This window comes from Cheilinus undulatus, linkage group 13 (genome assembly GCF_018320785.1).
Source record: "Cheilinus undulatus linkage group 13, ASM1832078v1, whole genome shotgun sequence".
NCBI lineage: Eukaryota > Metazoa > Chordata > Actinopteri > Labriformes > Labridae > Cheilinus > Cheilinus undulatus.
This window is the reverse complement of record NC_054877.1, coordinates 23,742,739-23,763,081: the sequence shown is the minus strand read 5'-3', so window position 1 is coordinate 23,763,081 and position 20,343 is coordinate 23,742,739. Positions and strand designations below refer to the sequence as shown.

The window sequence follows — 20,343 nt, the reverse complement described above, 5'->3', positions numbered from 1 at the left end:
AATACTCAAGTCATACGTGAGTAATTCATTTTGTTTGACCTTGCTGCTTTGAAATTCTTGTTGAGTAACTCTTCTCTTGACATCCAGCATTAAATATCCCTCAAAGTGCTTTACCTTCGCTTCAATGGATTTGGAGTCTTGGTTTTGGAATAAAAACTTGATCTTGCTTTTTCCATCATCAGATGATCCTTTCAACTGGGAGAACTTATATCTCCACAGCACCGCCTGAAATGTAGAAATTACACAATTTATAAGTCTGAATTTAAACTGTAGGACATTTCAGCAATAAATCTTTATTTACTTCAAGCTAATATGTGAATTCCTTCTCGTGTCACTATCCCATGAATAATTCATGTCCAAGTCCACATGGAACCAGTGAGAAATGGGGCGCATCAGCAGATCCAACAGATAGCAGTCCTTTGGAGATATAAACCTGTTATTTTTGCCATTGGGAAATTTAACAAGCCACAGCAATTTCACCTAAGAAGCACAGCTTCGCTGATTCAATTAGTGTTGAAGTGAACAAACAAAAGCTGCAAAATGAGCCGAACAGCAGTCAGCTTTCAGACGGACTCCTTAGGAAGACAGCTGGCCATGTTTCTCACATGAATATGGATGGATCGTTTTAATACATGCTGCAGAACTGTACCTGTAATAAGTACTCAGACACTGATCTCATTAATTATGGCAGAATAAATCCTGTTTAACATACCATACATATGACAACTCACTGTCATGTGGCAAACAAGAATATAAATCTATATATCAAAGGAAATATTCATGAGTGTGACAGGAGCCATGCCACCTACCCAGCTTTCCCATCATCCTCTACTGCTCACCACAGCAGAGGTGATGGTATCACATGCTCTCTCCTCAATCCCACTTTAGCACTGTATATTAAAAAAGTAATGTGAACAAAATGACCAAAATGGCCAATTATGTTTCCTGATGAGACATTGGTACAAAAATCCTCAAGTAGACAGAAAGCTGCTAAGTAATCTGACATTTTAACTATACTACATTTAAGTAGGAAATACTGTAGATCAGTGGTTCTCAATCTTTTTTCAGCCATGTACCCCCTGTGAAGTATTTTTTCAGCCAAGTACCCCCTAAACAGCGCAAAGCTTTTTGGCCAAAAAGAAAGACATTAAACAGTACTGTGACAGCTGTCTGATTTATCAAACTTTGTAACTGATTAACAATTATAAATTACAAATATTTTATTCAAACATTTTAAATGTTAAAAATGCATGACTAAATTCATGGCAAAGCTTCTCATCACTAAATGTGGGAATTCAAATTAATGTATTGAAAACAGTGAGTGGAAAGGCATAAAACCATTTAAACCCAGAAGTGTGCAAAACTCTGATCGGCTGCAGCAGACTCTCTGGAACAATTTGGAAATAAAAACATAGAGCTAGAAAGAACTAAAAACCTGTAAAAAATTAACTAATTATTAAAAAGACAGCTTAGTGCCCCTTTTTGGGATCATAATAAAGATCTCCTCTCAAACTGAAATCATGAACGTAGTTATAGATCAGCATTTCTTCACAAAAAATACATCATGAACCTTTTTATGAATGGAATGATTGTGAATACAGTGATTGACTGGCATGTGCCAGTGTGGGTCAAACCATCCTGCAATGGGGGAGACTCAGGAGGTTTAAGGGTGATTAAATTTATTAACATACAAAATATAAACTCCACTTCATAAACTTAAGGTCCTTACACTCAAGACACAAATTTTTCGTGCAAATTAATCACACAAAATATTTACTTTTCAAACCTGTAGCGAGTCAAAGCAAGCTTCCACACCAGCAACATAATTTCACAGCGTGACACTGCTGTGGATTTTTTTTCAAAGTTTGGCTGTGGTGCCGCCACCTGAAATTTGTCCTCTTCTCATAACTGTCTGTAGTCAGTTCTTGTGTTTCTGCCTCATGTAGCCTGGTAGGGAGGGAGACATGCAGCAGGCAGCCCGACATGTCCACATGACGCAAATGTGCTACTCAGCTGGAGCTGTTTCCAAACTAACAGGACTTTATTCCAGTGAAATATTTACCAACACAGTCTCCTCTGACCTCAGAAATACGACTTATAAATGCTATGGCTCAACCAGCTCACTGACATTACTCCTCTAAACAGTCTGCAGCACAAACAGGTGAGCCAATCTGTGCGCTGTGGGGGAGTTAACTCCTCTCACTGCGAGCCTCAGCTGTCTTATTATTGATCATACTATTATTGATCATATTTGACATAGAATGATTTGACAGTCCCTCTTCTTACAAACTTGAGTGGCACAGTGAATGAAACAGTGAAACAAGATGGCACTGACCTCCTGGCTGTGCGTAAAAGTGCCGCATTACGCATGGAGTGAAAGACAAGGAAGGAGAAACCTTTTTTCTTCCACTCCAATAAATATCACTGTTTATCAGAGGACAGAGAAAACACACCGCAGACGTTCGCAGCACGAATATGATTTTAGAATGTACGTAATATACTCGCAAAATCATGTCGCTCTGGACATGCATAGAAAGGTGCTACTTTTCTGAAATAGCCAGAATATATTTCAAAATCTCACATACCCCCTGAATATCGGATTATGGCAGATAACTGATATTTACTAATTCTTTTAGCCAATGCTGATATCTTTGGTATATAAATGTAGTAACTTAAGTCCTGGGGAACAGATGGCCTAGCGGTTAGGTCACGCCTCATGTATGCAAAAGGCCCAGGTTCAAGTCTGGCCCGTGGTCACTTTCACACGTTTCTTCCTTGCTCTCTCATTCCTGTTTCTGACTCTATCCACTGTCCTCCTTGATGAATAAAGGCATAAAAAGCTCCAAAAATATATATCTTAAGAAAAAAAAAAAAAAAAAACTTTAGGCAGGAATCTTAACACTTCACTGCTCAAAGGCTGTTCTGATCTGGTTGATGTTGCAGTGTTTCTCTAGAATCATCTTTTTTTCCAACAAAATTGTATCTTGTAATTCTGAGATAATAACTGATTAAGAAAAACAGAGCAAAATTACGTTTTCATTAAAACTTATAGTTTCAGAATAACTTTCTTGTTAATTCAGAAAAACTGTTGTAGAATTTTTGTTCACATAATTCTGAGATAACGAGGCCATTAATTCAGAAATATGGAGCAAAACTGTGTTTCCTCTGTGAATGTAATATGCTTCTGTAGAAAAGTGAAACAGCTTTGAAAAGTGCTGCAGAGAGCAATGAATCAAGGGGTGAACTGATACCAATACCAGTATTTGGTAGTGCTGATAGCAACCATTAGTACTCATACTCAGAAAACTGAACTTGGTGTGACTTTACAGCATGACGTTTGCCTCTCATTATATCAGGAGGTCAGCAAAATTGGAACCATGTCTACAGTTTGTTGATATTTTAACATCAAGGAGGATGTCAAAAGCAGCAGAGACAGCCAACCATTCACTGCTAAAATGTGGTCATACTGTCAAAATAATGTAGAGAGCTGTAAAGGTATTATTAAGTACTCCTATTTGTACCTGGTTTAGGTGTGTACCCAAATGTAAGCAATGTACTTGGCCTAAAAAGTACAATCCAAGCCATCTCTAAATGAATCCATCAAAACTGCAAGTAAAATCCTGCACGCTGCCTAAATTGCACAAAGATGTTGGTAATATTTCAGTACTTGAATCTTGGGTACCTTAGGCTTCTGTTTTTGTTGTTGAGGTGTCTAAACAGATTTCCATATCATTTTATATGCTGGGGATTTTGTTGTTCTGTTTTTGAGTTGCTAGGATTTTGTAGCACCAGAGGCACTTTAAGCACAGATTTGAGATCAGCATGCACCCCTGGGGTTGGCCCTTACTTTTTATTATATGTATATTTGTTTTTACCAGAGCATCAAAGCCACAGCAGGCGCCACGATTTGTTTTTGTTCTTTCTCTGTTAAATAACCCACAACAAATTTTAATGTCTGCATAGACTGTGGGTGGATAAAGGAAATATCAGGGATTTTGTATGTCTGACGAAAACTAAATTACATTTTCGTCTCGTTCTTTTAATCTTTACGAAAACTAAACCTACTTTTGGTCAGTTTTAGTCATCACAGATCTATTTTTGGTTAGTCTTAATCTGGTTTTTCTCATGAATAAAAGGGTAGTCGACAAACAATTTTAGTCATAGTTTTAGTCGACAAAATTAACACTGTGCTGAGGTCGCTACACTATGTGTAAACTGGAAGAAAACCTTCAGTTCTTGAGTATTACAAAGTTAAGGCACATCATTTTACAACAGTGGTTTTTGAAGGTTCTCAACAAAAAGGTCAGTTCCAAAGGGGGATAATAATTGTGACCCTGGTAGTTTTTGGTTTTTATTAAAAAATTTGTTTCTGTGTGCAAGGTAAAATAATAAAAGCATAAAAAAATGTAACTAGGATGCTTGTAAAACTGTGTTACAAATTCCTTTCTCTGTTTAACAGCTCTTGGAAAATACTTTTTAAAAAAGTGATCAAAGCGAGGATAACACTTTTGAGCTCATACAAAAAGACAAAGCACACTATCCATTTCTATACATAGAAGCTCTACACAGACATTAAGTGGACACTTGGACCCACAGACTGTCCAGAAAGATGTGTCTGTGTTGATATTGAATATTCTGTCTAAAATTACTTGTTTAACTAAAATAAAAAGAAGTAAAAACAAAAAATTAATACAGGAATTGTGGTGTATGTTGTGTAATTGACATGTTTTAATAGACACATCTCACTCCATCGTTAACAGATTACAGCTTAACTCATCAAACATGGCTTTATTTTACTTTTGCAGATCGAATCTCATCCTAACCATTTTTTTATTTCCCAGTAGCTCATTTTAATTACAGTCATCCCACCCAGTGTATTGTGTGCTGTTTCAGTGTACATATGGATCGTGTTTTCCCTATCTTGTTCTGTAAACAATACGCTGGCAGTGTTTTTATCATCCTTGTGGGACATTGCTGCTTCACATTGCAGGAAATAGGGCCAAAATCTTAGAGAACAATATGGCAGCGCTTGTGTCCTGCTCATCCACATAATGTGCACCAGCGGAGTTGTCTGCATGGCTCTCAGACTTGGGGAAAGGCCAAAATGTACTGCAGGCAGGAGTGAGAGGTTTGTGTTGGGAAGGGGGGGCAGCCGTCAAAACAAATGTGCTCATGCTCCCAAAATGCATACAGTGCAAAATAAGTTAGCAGCAGCAAAAAATAGAAAAAGTGAGGCTGAGGCATTGTGATTGATTTCAGCTCACTGTGTACAATATAGCTGTCTGAAATCTCCCACTGAGAGGATCGTTTTTTCATATTCTTATTGATCATGAAGTCGCACACTCACCTTTGAAGCTGCATCAAAGCACACAAAGCCCATGCTGAAGTCAACTGTAAGTCCCATGAGGTGGCTCTCCATGATACAGGCATACGTTTTACACTGCAGAGTATGAGAACAAGATGTTACCCCCCAAGGACACGAAAGATACTTTTGCTCAGCTGGAAATGTCACATGAGCATTATCAATCTTTGTACTAAAACAACTGAGCTGGAACAGTGCGCTAGATTAGAATCATCACTATTCCCTACACGTTGTTCAGGTGCAGACCTGTATCCGCTCCACCTCCAGGAAAGTAGCCATTTGAAAAGCCTTTTCCCAGGTCAGCAGCTCACACTCTAGTTCCACGCTGAAGAACAAGTCCTCCCCCGTCTCTGTCTGGACACTGAAGCAGTGCTTCCTCTTGTCCAGAAGGTCATTATCCTAGGATAAGACAGTGAGACTACCATGCTGATCGGGTACAGACAGGCAGAGTGACGAGGAAATAAGTAGAAGCCACAGCAATGCAGTTTCCTAAAGCTACAGGGAGTTTTACTTACTTTGACACCCAGTCAAGACTGATTACTGCGGCTCTAAGAGCATTTGAATTCTTCTGTGTTTGCTGGACACTTTCATGACCTGAACCCCACAACCCTGATTTATTTTCCTCTTAGTTTGATGGATCCAAGTGGTGCCATGTGATAGGTATGACACTGAAGGTCAGTTTATCTCATTCAGTACATGAGTCTGTATGAATAAAGTTTAACATAATGAGCTTCAAGATAATGAATTGCAGATAGATTCTCACAATCCAATTTGAATTGACCCTGAACCAGCAGAAACTGCATGATACAATTTGAACCTTGGACGTCTCTTTGGGATTAAAATAGAACAAATTCAAATAAATTGGTGAGTAATATAGTCAAATATCCCCTCACTTTTCTCTTTTTATTCTCCTGATACAGCCAGTGTGATGGTTGCCTTTATAGATGTTTAAAAAATGAAATAGAAAAGTCTGGCTTACCTTTAAGATCTTGCACATGATCTCATACACAGTAAAGCTTTTCTCTGCCCTGGTCCAGTCCCATGTTGTTACCTGAAAATAAAAGTGAAAAAGAATGAAAGGAAGAAATATCAAAAGAAGAGTGCCTTAGGATGTAACTTTTTTTGTTGGGGATGTAAATGATTTATCCATGAAACCATCAAACTTGGTCATCCTAGCTATTTGGCTCCATAGTTTGTATTTTGACCAAAATGCGTGACCACATTCAGCAAAAGCATGTGGATGTAAACCTGCAAGGAGGACCAAAGACCTGAGTGACTGAAGTTTTTGAGATTGCGGAGGCTCCACTGACTTTTCAAATCGAGGTGTGGAAGCATTTTTGTATCCCGGTGTCAAGAGATAAGAAAGGAAAAAAGTGATGGACTAACAAAAACAATATGCAGACACTGCCAGACTGCAATGACACACTTGGTGGGGAATACCTATCAGCAAATCATCACCCTGAAAAGATGCGGGAAGATGCAAGGAGCAGAATCCAGCCACGCCTAAAGACTCTTAAGGAAGCATTCACAATCCCACTTCTCCACGACAGCACAAGGGCTCAACAGAACACAAGATTTATTGGTGACTATCAGCAAAGACTTACAGCTTTTTTCAGTAGTGGACAACAAAGGTTTTTGGAAGGTTAGTAAACACGCTGGAGCCTAAGGCCCCATCCACACACAGACAAATTCAGGAGTATATGCAAATTTTTTTTGTCATATCCGCGTTTCATCCACACAGAAAGGCGGTAAATGTTACTTTTTGAAACAGGGTCCCAGAGTGAACAAATCTGCCAACTGCATCTTTCTTGAAACGATTACGTCACACATAGCGTAGCCTACTTAAGCCGCATGTGCAGGTCAAACCAACACAACAATGGCGGTTACAGGGTTGTGTTTGTGCTGCAGAAGCTACTGAGCTTATTATGGCTTTTACAGCCAAATCTGAGCTCCTTTACCACCACTGTGAACAACATGCACCAGATTTTCTTAAATCCACCACAGAGAACAACCAGAAGGGTGACCAGGGGAAGTTTGGGGCAGTTTTTCGTAATCTTTTTCTCTCTTTTGGTGCATTACCGTGGCAATGCTACAGCGCCATTTACAGGCTTGGCATATAAACTACAGCATTTTCAGTTGCAGACATTTCCTGAAACGATACTGAGTTTTCAGAAAAATTTTTCAAAATGAAATGGAAATATATTGTTTTCATCTCTGTGTGGACAAGGCCTAAAAATACATTTATATTTTTAAGCCTAAAGCACACCTACGGCACTTTTTTGCCTTATTGTAATATTTAAAGTACAGTTGTTTAATAAATGGCAACGTAATTTTTTTTCCAAGTCTTTATTCTTTGTTGTTCTTGTTTTTGTTTTTTAAACAACGCAATAAATACCATGGAGTTGTTACCAAGGTATTACTGTACCATGAGATTTTGATACCCTTACATCCTTAAAGTGTAAAAAACAGATTATTTTGCCTTTCTGGGGTTAATTTGCCATTTATTGTGATATCATTCCATGACTTTGTATTTTCTGCCATGACTGAGTAAACTAGGAAATTCAAGTTTTTTTTTTTTTGTTTGTTTTTTTTTAGAAAGAATGTGTTGTTTCATGTAAAGTTCTGTTAACTTTTCTTTCTCAATGGCGCCATAGTAACTCTGTTACCCAATACACAACCACTGCTGATGACCTGTAGCTTATGCCCCGGATGGGTTGATGTAGTGATGATTTACTATTAGAAGTAAGTGCATTGTGTTGTATTTGGAATTGACACGATGCTTTGCACATTCTGGGATGTGCCAGAGATGGACCAGAGTGTGTGCAATGGAATCTCAAAGATTAACTAGCCAGAGAACGATTTGCTTAGAAGTGTACCACATATGGGTATTGCTGTGCAGACGGAGTGTGTGGAATCTGAGGGTTGGTCTATCAGTCTTAAGTAAATTTTCTGTAAAACTAGTTGTCCAGGAACATTCCTGTTTTTGTGCTGTTGGCTCATTTCAACACACTTTAGATAATATTAAAACTGTTAAAACGGACTAAAACACCTTCATCAATGTTGCTATGCACATTTATTGTCAGCTAATAGTAACAAAAAAAAAAACGTAGATAATTACACTTGTGAAGACAGAAGATGAAGACATGTAGGATTCATTTTAATGATAATTGTGTGTTGCAAACTAGAGTTATAGACAGAAAGTATTATTTGTATTCTGAATCAAAGTCTAACTTTAGACCTTTTCAATTTATGTTAATTAAAATATGCTCTCTTAAATCCCTAATAACAAGGTTAAAGCTTTTTTTCTTAGAACAGTAGCTTACTCATAACAAACCTATATAAATTCATGATGACATGCTTCCCAAAGCTGCTACACTACTGTTGTTACTACAAAGATAGTTCGCTTTAAGTGCTTAAGCAGTCATTAGTGCAGAAAAAAAACACCTTATGTCAAAAAACTTTGGCTCCAACAACTACGTTTATAGATGGTTATTATAAATAAACACCTTACACTATTCTTTAGATACTGAATGACTCTCTGAACACACTTAAAGCATGCTCCTTTAGCATGTGGATTAATCCAGTGTCTTTCATTAATACAAACCTCAGGTAAGTGACTGCACTATCACTGTTTGAGGTTTAGCTAGCAGTCAAGTACTGATGAATGGATGTTGAGTTCAAAACTGTCATCTTGCCTCATGAGAAAAAAATATGTTTCATAGGGAAGTGTGGTCTTCAGTAATGAAGAGGCTTGTCACATCGCCTGAACAAGCTGGCTGCTATATTACACCATCCACTCTAATTAGCATATTCCATTTATATCAGCATATTCAAGTTGAGCAGGCAATTTCAGTTATCTATCAATCTTTTCTCATCCCCAGTACATTCGACAGCTTATCCCCCTTGTCATAATCACTTAAGTAGCTGGCAGAATGTAAACAGATTTAATGATCATCATCAATCAAGACGAAGATCAATGCAGCACAAACGATTATGAGTGAGCTGCGTCCTTTCTCTTCCTAACAGGAAAGCATTTTGTCCCCCAATAAAACATTAACATCAGATGAAAAATCTACAGAGTTGAACGACATCAGTTCACACACACAAGTTCAATGGTTCAAAGAAGATGGTAAGAAACACAATTTTGAACTTACAGGAGGTGCTGAAAACTTGAAGAGTGAGGAACCCCTCAAAGCGAGGAACTTTGGTGAATACATTCGGTCCTGAACAGAGTCCTGCTCCTTCTCATCCACCCAGCCCATGTAGATAATCTATCAAACAGAGGAAAACAGGATGTTAACAAGAGGGATGTGGCCTGGGTCATGAGCGGGAGTAGAGTTATATCATGTATAGAAAATGGGAACATAATTTAAAGTCCATATTGAAAGTCCATATTGTTGTTGACTGGCAGCTGGGATTTGCTCCAGCCCTCCTGCAACCCTTTAAAGAATACACTATATTAGTGATGTATTAATGAATGGAAGTTGTAATTTTCTTGTAAACCAGCTGTTTAAGGCTGCTAATCCTGCTTTTTGCCCTCAGTAATTTTTTTGTGCTCTGAGCAGCTGCAATTAAATGTTACATTTGCTTTATATTTTAGAAGTGAAACTTTTAGGTCTCTATCTCGTCCAGGAACTGAATGTATTTTTACTCAGTCGTTTCTCTTCCTCAGAGAGGACTCCAGATTAAAAATTGAGACAGGCCAGGAGCACAACTGATATATTTGCCCACATCATTCCCGTGGTTAGGAGGAAAACATCCTGCTCCTAATGCAGCCAATCAATTAAACTGATTTGTAGTTTGAGTTTTTCTACCCGTAACAGCTGCAACCTTCACTGCCACCTTCACACAAGTGGGAGTGAATTAAGATGATACCCGCACAGGCTGTGTGCTTAGATGAGACTGGAGATATCCACAGAATCCAAATCAATTAATTTCTATGACAGAAACACTTTCCATTAGGTCACTTCACGCTTGAACTCTTTAGAAATTTAAAAAAGTGTCTTGAGGTGCTTTCAAAACATTAATGTGAAAATGGTCAGATTTTGTCACTGACACATTTTTTTTATAAAGCAAACTTAAAGGAGAAAACTTTAAGATTTAGTTCACACCTGTAATGATCTGGTATGATTTGGGTTGGTCTTGCTTATGGTGGACCTCTTGTCTTCAATACAACATTTACTGTTAAACCTGATTATGCTAATTATCAATACTAGAGATACCAATGTTTACAATAAAAATGCTGCTGATTTCAATCCAATCTTTTTTTTTTCATCACTTTTTTTTGGTGCAAAACTCTCACAAGCCATTTCTCATGCTTGACCATGAGTGCAGATCAGAGATTGTCCAACAGGTGATCTCTTCTGCTCAGTAGAAAAAATCTTTTTAACAGCTACATGTAGCAAATCGCAGCATTAAAAGGAACCCTGCATGATCAAATGAGTTCATTTTGTTGGATAGATACTTGTATCTCATTGCATTAAAAAACTCAGTAGACATCTGCATTTTGAGTAATTTGGATTTATAAACCCACCAGAAGGCCACCATGTTTTCATCCCCACTGACTTAACTTAGCCAAAGCTCTCCTTGCCATTCCTATGCAGTAACCGCTGTTTCAGACTGGCAGCCATTGTTAGGGCTGCATCTCAGAGACCTTGCATGTCTCACGCATGGAGAATTTTAAGATTTGAGGTCTCTTGTTTTTTTCATTCCTTACACCAAGAGCAGTTATCAGTCAAACTAGACGGGAAAATGGTAACTACTGAGCCATATTTACCTTATAGCAAATATGTACTTCCACATGGGTAGAATAAATCTGTAGGGCTGACAGCTTCCATTTGACTGGCGAGTTTTTGTCTGACCAAGATCACTGTGGTCGGCGAGTCGCGACCAGGAGATCGCGGAGATCATGTGATCAAGGCAGGCGCACGCTGATCTTCTCTCAATAAATTATCTTTTTAGTATGACGTGATGAGCCTAAAAAATGTATTAATGCTTTAAAAGCCTTGTTATGTTCATTTTAGGATCATTAAGAGTACCAAGCAGGCACAGTTAGGAACCTGTATGGATTAAACTGGTCCCCAACGAGGGGATTTTTTCTTTTTCTTTTTTTTTTTTTGTAACCCAAACGACCAATTTATGCAGGTAAACATAAACACAGTACGAAAACCATTCTGGTTTGTGAAATTCAAAGTAAAAGCCCACTTTAGCATTTTAAGGTTCAAGGTTCTTTATTAGTATCCATAAGGGTAAAATTGTTGTTTGTGTTCTTTGGAGAAACTCCATTCATTATAATGCTTTTATTTTGAAAAGCTAAGTAATCTAACACAAGATTTGTCCCCGCAAATAGCAGCTGTTTTGAAAGAATCCAATAAAGAATTTGCACTGATGAGATGCAGACACTTAAACTCCAAGTGGCATGTCAGTGACTTTGCACTAATATCACCAACACCACAATGACAGAATAAGACAGAAAAAAAAGAAAAAGAAAATTTTCAGAGACAGAACTTGCTCTTGTCGAGACATGTCGACGTGTCAGCACATTGGAGGATTATATGTGACTCCGACTGGAAACAAAGGAAAAATGCACTGACATGGGTGCCACTGCTGATGTTACAAAATCACAGCCCTGGCCTTTGTGGATCAGTTGCTTTTTGTAATTAGGCTGATTTGCATATGCGCTAAATTTTGAATATTCTTCCACCTACTCCTCCTCTACAGACATGTTTATGGGACAGGGCGCAGTTTGCTCAGATGAACAGTTTGCTTGCATTTTGTGTGCAGTTAGTGTGGATTTCCAATTTGCATGATGTAATTTATTTTGCCATTGTCACAGCTAAAAGTGCACAAATAGCCATGCCAGTCTTTAGTGGACCTGCCCTGTTGTTTTTGGGCACATTTTTATCTAAAACTCACTACATTACATGGAAAGTGTGCACCCATCCACTATGCTGTATAACCTAGCTTCCTTGCCAGAACGATCAGCTAATCTTCTCCAAGAGGCAACGCTCACTGAAGTCACTACTAGTGCCAACTACCTCATATGACCCAACATGGAAAATACTGAACTATCCCTTTAGACAGAGCTTAGGTCCAGCTGGTGCACGGGGTCTAACTTAAAGAAGGTTGTAATCTTCCAGCTTTAAGTTGGATGTAACACTACACCCAGGCATACGACCATCTGGTGCACTCTGTCCCTGATGTCAAACCAATGCATCTGTACATCCCTAATCAATATTATTGATGCTAGGTTCAGTTGATCACTCTCTCATTGGATTGACAGTAGATCCCATGTTTAGTAAAATCTTACACATGAAATCCTCATTTTGTCAGGAACCAAAGCCATCACGAAACAAACATTAGCTTTTTGCCATTACCATTATCTTGGTTACACAATCTATGTGATCAAATATTACACTGAGAACAGTGAAGAGAAAAACTAAATGGATAACATTTTTGTAATGGGAAAGCAAATGTATTCATATGAAGTCTATTAATGATGCATTAATGACAGAACTTCAACCTCTGTAAATGATTAAAAATGAATCACATCAGTATAGATATCTGATATTTGGCATTTGTATTTATCTGCATCAGAATGAAACAAGGTTTTTAGTATTTTTATCCCTTTTTTTGATTATGTCATAAGGTTCTTAATTTTTGGTATGTACACAGTGCTCTTTGGGAGAATGTGAACATGATGAAAACAGAAACAGTATAAAAATTGAAGCCAATTATGTAGTTATGTTGGCTTATATTCCAAAACAACTGTGGATCAGATTTCATTAAAACCACAGAAGTAAAATTCCCAAATAAGATCTAAAGATGTTTTGGTTTCCCTTGATTTAAACTTAAATTGTTGCTTATTTAGTCATGAATACATTTTTCAGATACAAACAAGGTTATCATGGGATTTTCAGGATTACATGTGCCTTTTTACCAAATTATCCCCCCAGAAGGTTTAGTTTCTAAGAAGTATATTATGTATGTTTTATGTGTAGCAATCAAGCTTGTTTATTACACTGATGCAAAAAGCAAGTATTATCATTCAGCTCTGAAACATCTAATTGGTTCACAGTGTCTAAAGTCAATTTGCCAACCCCTACATGAAGTCAAACTGTATTAAAAATTCTAGTGTTCAGTATTCAAGAGAAAAAAAGAGGTTAAGCCAATAGGGAAGTGAGGAGAAGAAGGAAAGCATCAACTTCAAATGTTCTGAGAATTTTAGACATCAACTGAATCTTAACATCAGCTCTCATTAAACTCAGGATGATTGTTACCCAACTAAAATGTTCGCTTGTTTTTCTGTTTTTGACTGAAGGCTAAACAAGCGAGTGAAATATTCAGGATGAGTAGAAACCCAGATAAATATGTGAAAAAAAAGGGAACCCTGCAGTCACATTAGCTCCTCATGTTTTGACTGAAAGATGACACTGCCAGTTTAATGACTGAAGTTGTTTTCTGATCATTTCTCCTTGGACTTAAAATGATGCAAAAATGCTGCGTGTGTTGCAATCATTTGCAAGACGAGGACATGTCCTTTCTCTGACTGACTGACCTGATACAATAACATTCATTTTTAAGCCACTAAATACACAAGTAAGTCAATTTAGGCACAAGAATAAAAGAAGAATAATCTTACCTGCTGGTTAACTGGAAAGTTTCGGTTAATCTTCTTGACCTGTTAAATTTAATGAGAACATCAATAACTCGTTAGAATGTCTCCTGCTAACAAAGACACTCTAATTACTGGTAGAATTTAAAATCGTTGTTTGTCCCCAAAGGAACTCACAAAAACAGACAGTCTATCGAAGAAGGGATGAATCACAGTATCCATGCTAACATGTTAACCATAGCACTGAAGGAATATTGTTGGAGCTGCTTCATTTATTCAGTGCATGCAAATTAGAAAATGAGATAGATAGAGTCATTTTCCACAAGGACCTGGGGCTCTTCTTTAAAAAACTCCATTTAAAAGAATCCATTCTGTGTGTGATAATAAAAGCAAAGGGAAAGTACAGAGAGCGCAGTCAGGCCTTAAATTAAAACATTGTGCTCACATCACAGGTATCACTGACTCCTAATCCACACTATACCATCAATATAACTCGTTCTCTGCAACACAATGCCAAATTGAGCTGTCCAGACGTGATGCTCCTATAGAGGAGAGAACTCGTCACAACTGTTTCTTTTAAAATGTTACTGGAGTTGGTTTTAGAGAAGGAGGACGAAATGTTCGTAGAGTGGAGAGGCCAGAGGGGAAATACCAAAAACTGATAAGATGAGAGCAGGGTTCACATTCAGGCTGTGGGCAGTGACAGCAGGTCTGACCTGACTCTGAAACCCATCAGGACATGCTCTTCAGTTCAGGTATGTTTTTAACCGTTCATATTTTCCTGATTCTTCTACCAAAATAACAAATGGGACATTCTGAAAGGCACAAAAAAGCAAAAGGACCCCTTGATCTTTAGTTTCTCTTCTTAAACCTGGCCCACAAGAGGTTTTAAAAATCTAAGTCCTGCTTTACACTTGACAATTTTAAGCCAAAATTGAGATCCAATTTGTCCCCCTCTGAACAACCTGAGCGGCATCACCTGATTTGAAGCCAGTTGCAGACAATTATTTGACCAAATCCTCCTCAAGGGTTCGGTAAATATAATCATTTTATGGCTGTGATAAAGTAGGAGTCTCCCCAATCTCCAGGTCAGGCTACCTCCAACAGAATAGCTACAGAGCCAGAGGTGGGTGTAGTCTTGCTTTCGCATAAAAATCAGTTGACACTGTACTTATGTCTGTGGTCTCTAAGTTTTTTTGAATTGTTTATTATTTAAAAATCTTAACCAATATAGAACCAAGGTAGGGGTTATGTAAGTACTCAACTAAAAATATACTGTATCTATAACATAGATATGACAGGAATAGTCATTCCTAATTAATGTAGACATTTCAGGGCAAAAACTTTTGATTTTGTACCGTTAAGCAATTCATACAATCTTGCTTTAGTTGTCTTTGTAGTTGTGTTATTTACCCAAAATGACTGAGTTAGAATCATTTTAAAGCATGTTTTCATGTTTATCATTTAGGTTATTTTTATTCATTCATTTATTTTTGTGAACAGTCCATAACGTCACAAATATTATACATTCATAGTGCTACACTATCCAATAGGGAAGTACAATATTACTGCATTCACATATCGATATGGGTATGGGCAGATAGGACCATTTCTGCTGATACTTACAGCCAGTGTATCAACTGTAAATCATTTTTTGTGTTGTTTCAATGACTTCAATGATAGTCTCAGTTTTTTCAAATGCTCAGCAGAGCTCATTGTATGCCTGCAGGTTGTTAAAGTGCTGTTTGTAGCTCTCACATGAACAGATTAAGCATGTTTCATATCCTACTGTTAAAAATGTATTTTAAATATAATGAACATGTAATACAAAGATATGACTTTAGATTATTCAAAATTGAATGTCTGTATTAAGGTGTTTCCAGGCATCTATTTCCCTATTTGGCAAAATATTCATTAAAATTGCGTCATTGTGTCAGTAGGTGATGATGTTAGCATCAAAAGTTGCGCATCGGTGTCACAGTTATGAATTTCTGACCGTATTTTCAATTTACATTTTGGCTTAAAAAAGTCTGCCTTTATCAGCTGTAAACATTAGCGGCATTAACAAAAAAAAGTTAGCGGCGTTTGAGGCTGCACAACAGATCTACGTCTGTTGGAGCCTTTTTCTTTAGTCATCATCATTCCTTACATTTTAATGGGTGTTTTTAAGGGTTACAATATGTTAATTTGTACATCCTCAAACTTTAGATTGTGTGTTTTTAGAACTTTAGTTTTGGGTTGGTAGTGCTTCGACAGTGCTTCCCTTCCTGATATGCTGTTGTAGAGGGTGGCTAACATTAGCAGCTAGCTCCAACAGCCTTCTTCCTCTTTGCAGAGTTATATCCCACCCTGATATGTGGCCTCTTTTCACTTCAGTTGAGTACATGGGTATAATCCTTGACAGCTTTCATACCAAAATAGTATCATACCTGTGAAGTGTCTGGGAAAGCTCTGACAGGGAGGCAGTAGCCATTAACTTAAGCTACAGCAACTACTAGTGGTGGGAGGCTTTATTACAGTTTTAAAAGACCTTTTGACTGGGATTCCAGGCCTGTGTTTATAAAAAAGGATAGATGATTAGTTTAACTGACTCATAGTCTATATTTTAAAAAATTACACATCACGTTGCTTGTCTTTTTTGGTCCTTTTTTATGTTTGTTTGTTTTACATCTGTTTCTGTTTTGATAAAATTAACATTTTGTTTACATATTGATATCAATATTTTAATCAGCATAAATGAGTCTGGAAATATTGGCGTATTGGATATCAGCAGAAATCCAATATTGTGCCTACCTACTACCTATTATACTAATACCTGTGATATAGAATATATAACTCCTCTGCAATACTGCACTATCAAATGTGCTACTTGTGTGTGACATCCGTGCCATTTTAACTTTTACTCAAAGCAGGAGAGCTCCATTAGGATAATGACCTCAATAATTTTTGACAATGATGAACAAAACTGATTTTAACAACATGCAAAATGGAAAATGAAAAAAAAAAATCCTAGAAATGGCATCATCTTACACAAATACAATTTAAAACACTGAAAATTTAAAGCGTGCAGATTTTTCCTGTAACCATAGCTTTGACTCAGATCAGTTGTATATCATCTCATAGTCAACATTCTCATGGGATTATTTTGCACCTCTCAGCACAGGCTCTGCTGGAGAAATGTATACTTCATGTTTTATTCCATGCTATACTGAGCATCTTTGCACCACATTCCTTATTTTATCGACTGATCTTATACAAGCACATTTTATATTTTTGGAGCGCTGAAAACAGAGCACATTCCCTCCTCCATTATCGCTCAAAGAAATGGAGGCGTTTCTCATGATCATATTTGAACTACAAAAGCTCAGTTTGCTTCACACACATCCACAGAGAGTGAAAGCTGCACTGCAAGCAAAAGGTGACCCTACTCTGAGTAACATCTCTTTTATTCATATATTTTTAGGTGTTGGTGCTATTTTTGACAGCTTGTACATCTCATTTGCAAAGTTTCCTCGCTTAATAAGGCAGGCCTTGTAATTTGCATTTCTTACGGAAAGGTTTTTATTTGAATATTTATCTTGACTTTTAAACACAAAGATGGAAATTTCATAACACAGCCTTTTCTAATACATTCTCCAGCTTTACGGTTGATCATTTTTAGGGTTCTTGTGGGACTGACTCTGATACCCTCCATGATTCATCAATCAATAAATCACTCTTTTTGTCCCTGAGGAGCTGTTGGTTGTGCAGCAGTGAAAGGAAAACTGAAAATGCATAAATATAAGACTATAAATAAGAATTACTGCAGAAAGCAAGAGATGCTCTGACCTGTGCAATGCATGAATAGCAATACCGTAAAATACCAAATAATAGCTGGGGCATTTATTAGTCTCAATCCCTGAGCAGACCAGGCGTTTATTTGGGACTAGGCAGCTATTTGGAACAGGCATTTAGTTCCTTTCTCACAAAAATCTTGCTTAGCAAAAATTGGAAAAATATGGTAAATTTAATCAAACTATTTAAACACCAGTATGAATATCACCTTTACATTTTTAAGACAAAATTACAGTGCCATAGTTATACTTTTGTCTTCTTCTGTCAACTCAACACTCTCTAAACACTTTAAATACTGGTGAGGAACTACACAAACACAAACTTGACGACAGACAGTTTAATGTTAATGTCGTACTTTTTAATTTTTTGCTGCACCGGGGCATGGCAGTGCTACCTCACTTGAGAAAACCAGCAAGGGACGGGGGTGCCCTAGCCAATGAGGAGGCTAGTACTCGCAGCCAGTCAGGCTCAGGTCAGAGGGAGTGTTCCTATTGGCTGCTGTAGCTTCCGTCAGTGAGACTCAGCTCAGTGAGAAGTTGATTCCATGGCGAAATTACAGCGGTGTTCAGAGTAAACCAAAGGATTCCAACTAAGAAAGTGGGTTATTTAATTTTTCAGGTCACAAAAGATTCATTTACTAACCACTAATTCCAAAAAGTTGGGACACTGTATAAAATTGTAAATAAAAACAGAATGCAATGATTTATAAATCTCACAAACCCACATTTGATTCACAATAGAACATAAACATTTTATATGTTGAAACTAAGACATTTTAACATTTCACAAAAAAATATTAGCTCATGTTGACTTTGGTGGTTTGGTGAGCTCAAAAAAGTAGGGAAGGAGCAATGAAAGGCTTGAATAGTCAGTGGTACTAATGAAAACAGCTGGAGGAGCATTTTGCTACTTGTTAGGTAAACTGGCAACAGGTACATAACATGGCATCTGTGAAAAATTGCGTCTAAAAATTGTGAAAATTTCAGAACAATGTTCCTTTGTGTATAACTGCAAATTTCAAAGAGCAAGCCAAAGTTCAACTCATTAAAGAATTTCAAAAAAGAAACAACACCAGGTAAATGCCAAAATAAAAGTCTGCAGGTGCACATGGCTCTTAAAGGGAATGAGAGCTGACACTGATTGGTTTGAGTAATGTTAAGCCCATGAAACACATATACTGTATAATCAAGGCACGTAATCCATCCTCGTTGCTGTCTGGGATTGCACAGGGATTTTGTGCCTTCTAGGAAGCATAATGTAGATGAAGACACCTGAAATGATTTTCCCCCATGCACTATAAACAGCACTGTTCACACCATCCAGTAGGGTCCTGTATCGTCTACAGGATCAATATTACAAATTACACTGGTGACCCTTTCACCTTTTATCCAGCCCTGTAATGATGTCTGTTTGGTCAAAAACTGGGTCCATCACTAAATCTCAAAATAAATGCATAACCATCAGCATCAGCTTTACTGCTTGTTTGGTGCTAAATGGCAAATGCTGCTAAAACTAAAAACACAGTGATGATGGTTAAAATTATCGCAGTATTACAGTGAGCATGTCTACCAGATACAGTACCATAAATGTGACCTTTTAGAGCTGCTGGCATGCAAGGCTGCCCATAAGGGGGAGAGCAGGGAGCCCATGGAGGTCAGCAAAATCATGGTCCATTGAAAGTTAAGCTGTGATAACAAAATTTAATTTTTTACATGAATGTAACCACTCTTATCAAAGCAACTAAAAAATCATTTTTATTTTGAGAAGAGGCAAAAAATAAGGGTGAAAAGTGGCAAAAATGGGTTAAAGAGTGGTAATAAACTTTTAAGAAATGTGACAAAAAAAGGCAAAAGTGGAAAAAATACGTTACAGAAATTGGCAAAATGGGATAAAAGAGTAAAGGTGGTGAAAAGAAGTGGCAAAAATGGGCCAAAGTAATAAAATCATAGCAAAAGTGACTTAAAGTGGCCACAAATTTTGCAAAAAGCAGCAAAAAAGTGGCATAGATGGGCAAAAGTGATAGAAGGCAGCAAAATGGGTTTCTTTTTAGAAAGATGTTGTAGAAATGGGTGCGAAGGGGCAAAAAAATTGCAATTATTATGGGCAAAAAGCAGCAAAAATGGGTTTAAAGTGGCAAAATCGGCAAAGTGTTGTAAAAAGAAGTTGCAGAAATAGGCAAAAATTGCAAAAAGGGGCAGAAAAAACTGCAGATGTGGGAAAAAAATGCCAAAAAAGGCCAAAACTGCCAATAAAGGGAAAATTCTGCCAAAAATGGGCGAATGCCGCAAATTTGTGTTGACATTGGCAAAAAGAAATGACTAAAAGGGGCTTGAACAGTGGTGAATTGTGTTATAAAGTAGCACAAAAAAAATTTTCTTCCAACATCAGAACCCAATAATAGCTTGACACAACTTTAAGCTCCAAAATGAAGTAACTGTTACCCAGGATGCACCAATGCTACAGTTTCAGAACACATGCATTGATTAACATCTTCAGTCAAACACAACAGGGGAGGGCTCATTCTTCCACTTTA

At 37.4% G+C, this 20,343-nt stretch overlaps 1 protein-coding gene across 3 annotated transcripts in view; it reads right to left on the bottom strand.

Annotated features, from left to right (window-relative positions):
- Positions 1 to 20,343, bottom strand: part of sntg1 (syntrophin, gamma 1) — a 65,047-nt gene that overhangs the window by 1,761 nt on the left and 42,943 nt on the right. For 2 of the 3 annotated variants that reach the window (XM_041802426.1, XM_041802427.1), the window contains 6 exons: positions 14,004 to 14,042; positions 9,517 to 9,633; positions 6,342 to 6,413; positions 5,609 to 5,761; positions 5,348 to 5,440; positions 115 to 225 (listed from right to left, as the gene is read on the bottom strand). In XM_041802426.1, coding sequence (XP_041658360.1) covers positions 115 to 225; positions 5,348 to 5,440; positions 5,609 to 5,761; positions 6,342 to 6,413; positions 9,517 to 9,633; positions 14,004 to 14,042 — 585 coding nt within the window. Of the gene's footprint in view, positions 1 to 114; positions 418 to 5,347; positions 5,441 to 5,608; positions 5,762 to 6,341; positions 6,414 to 9,516; positions 9,634 to 14,003; positions 14,043 to 20,343 lie in introns of those variants that run through there. The other variant, XM_041802428.1, reaches the window with a different exon arrangement.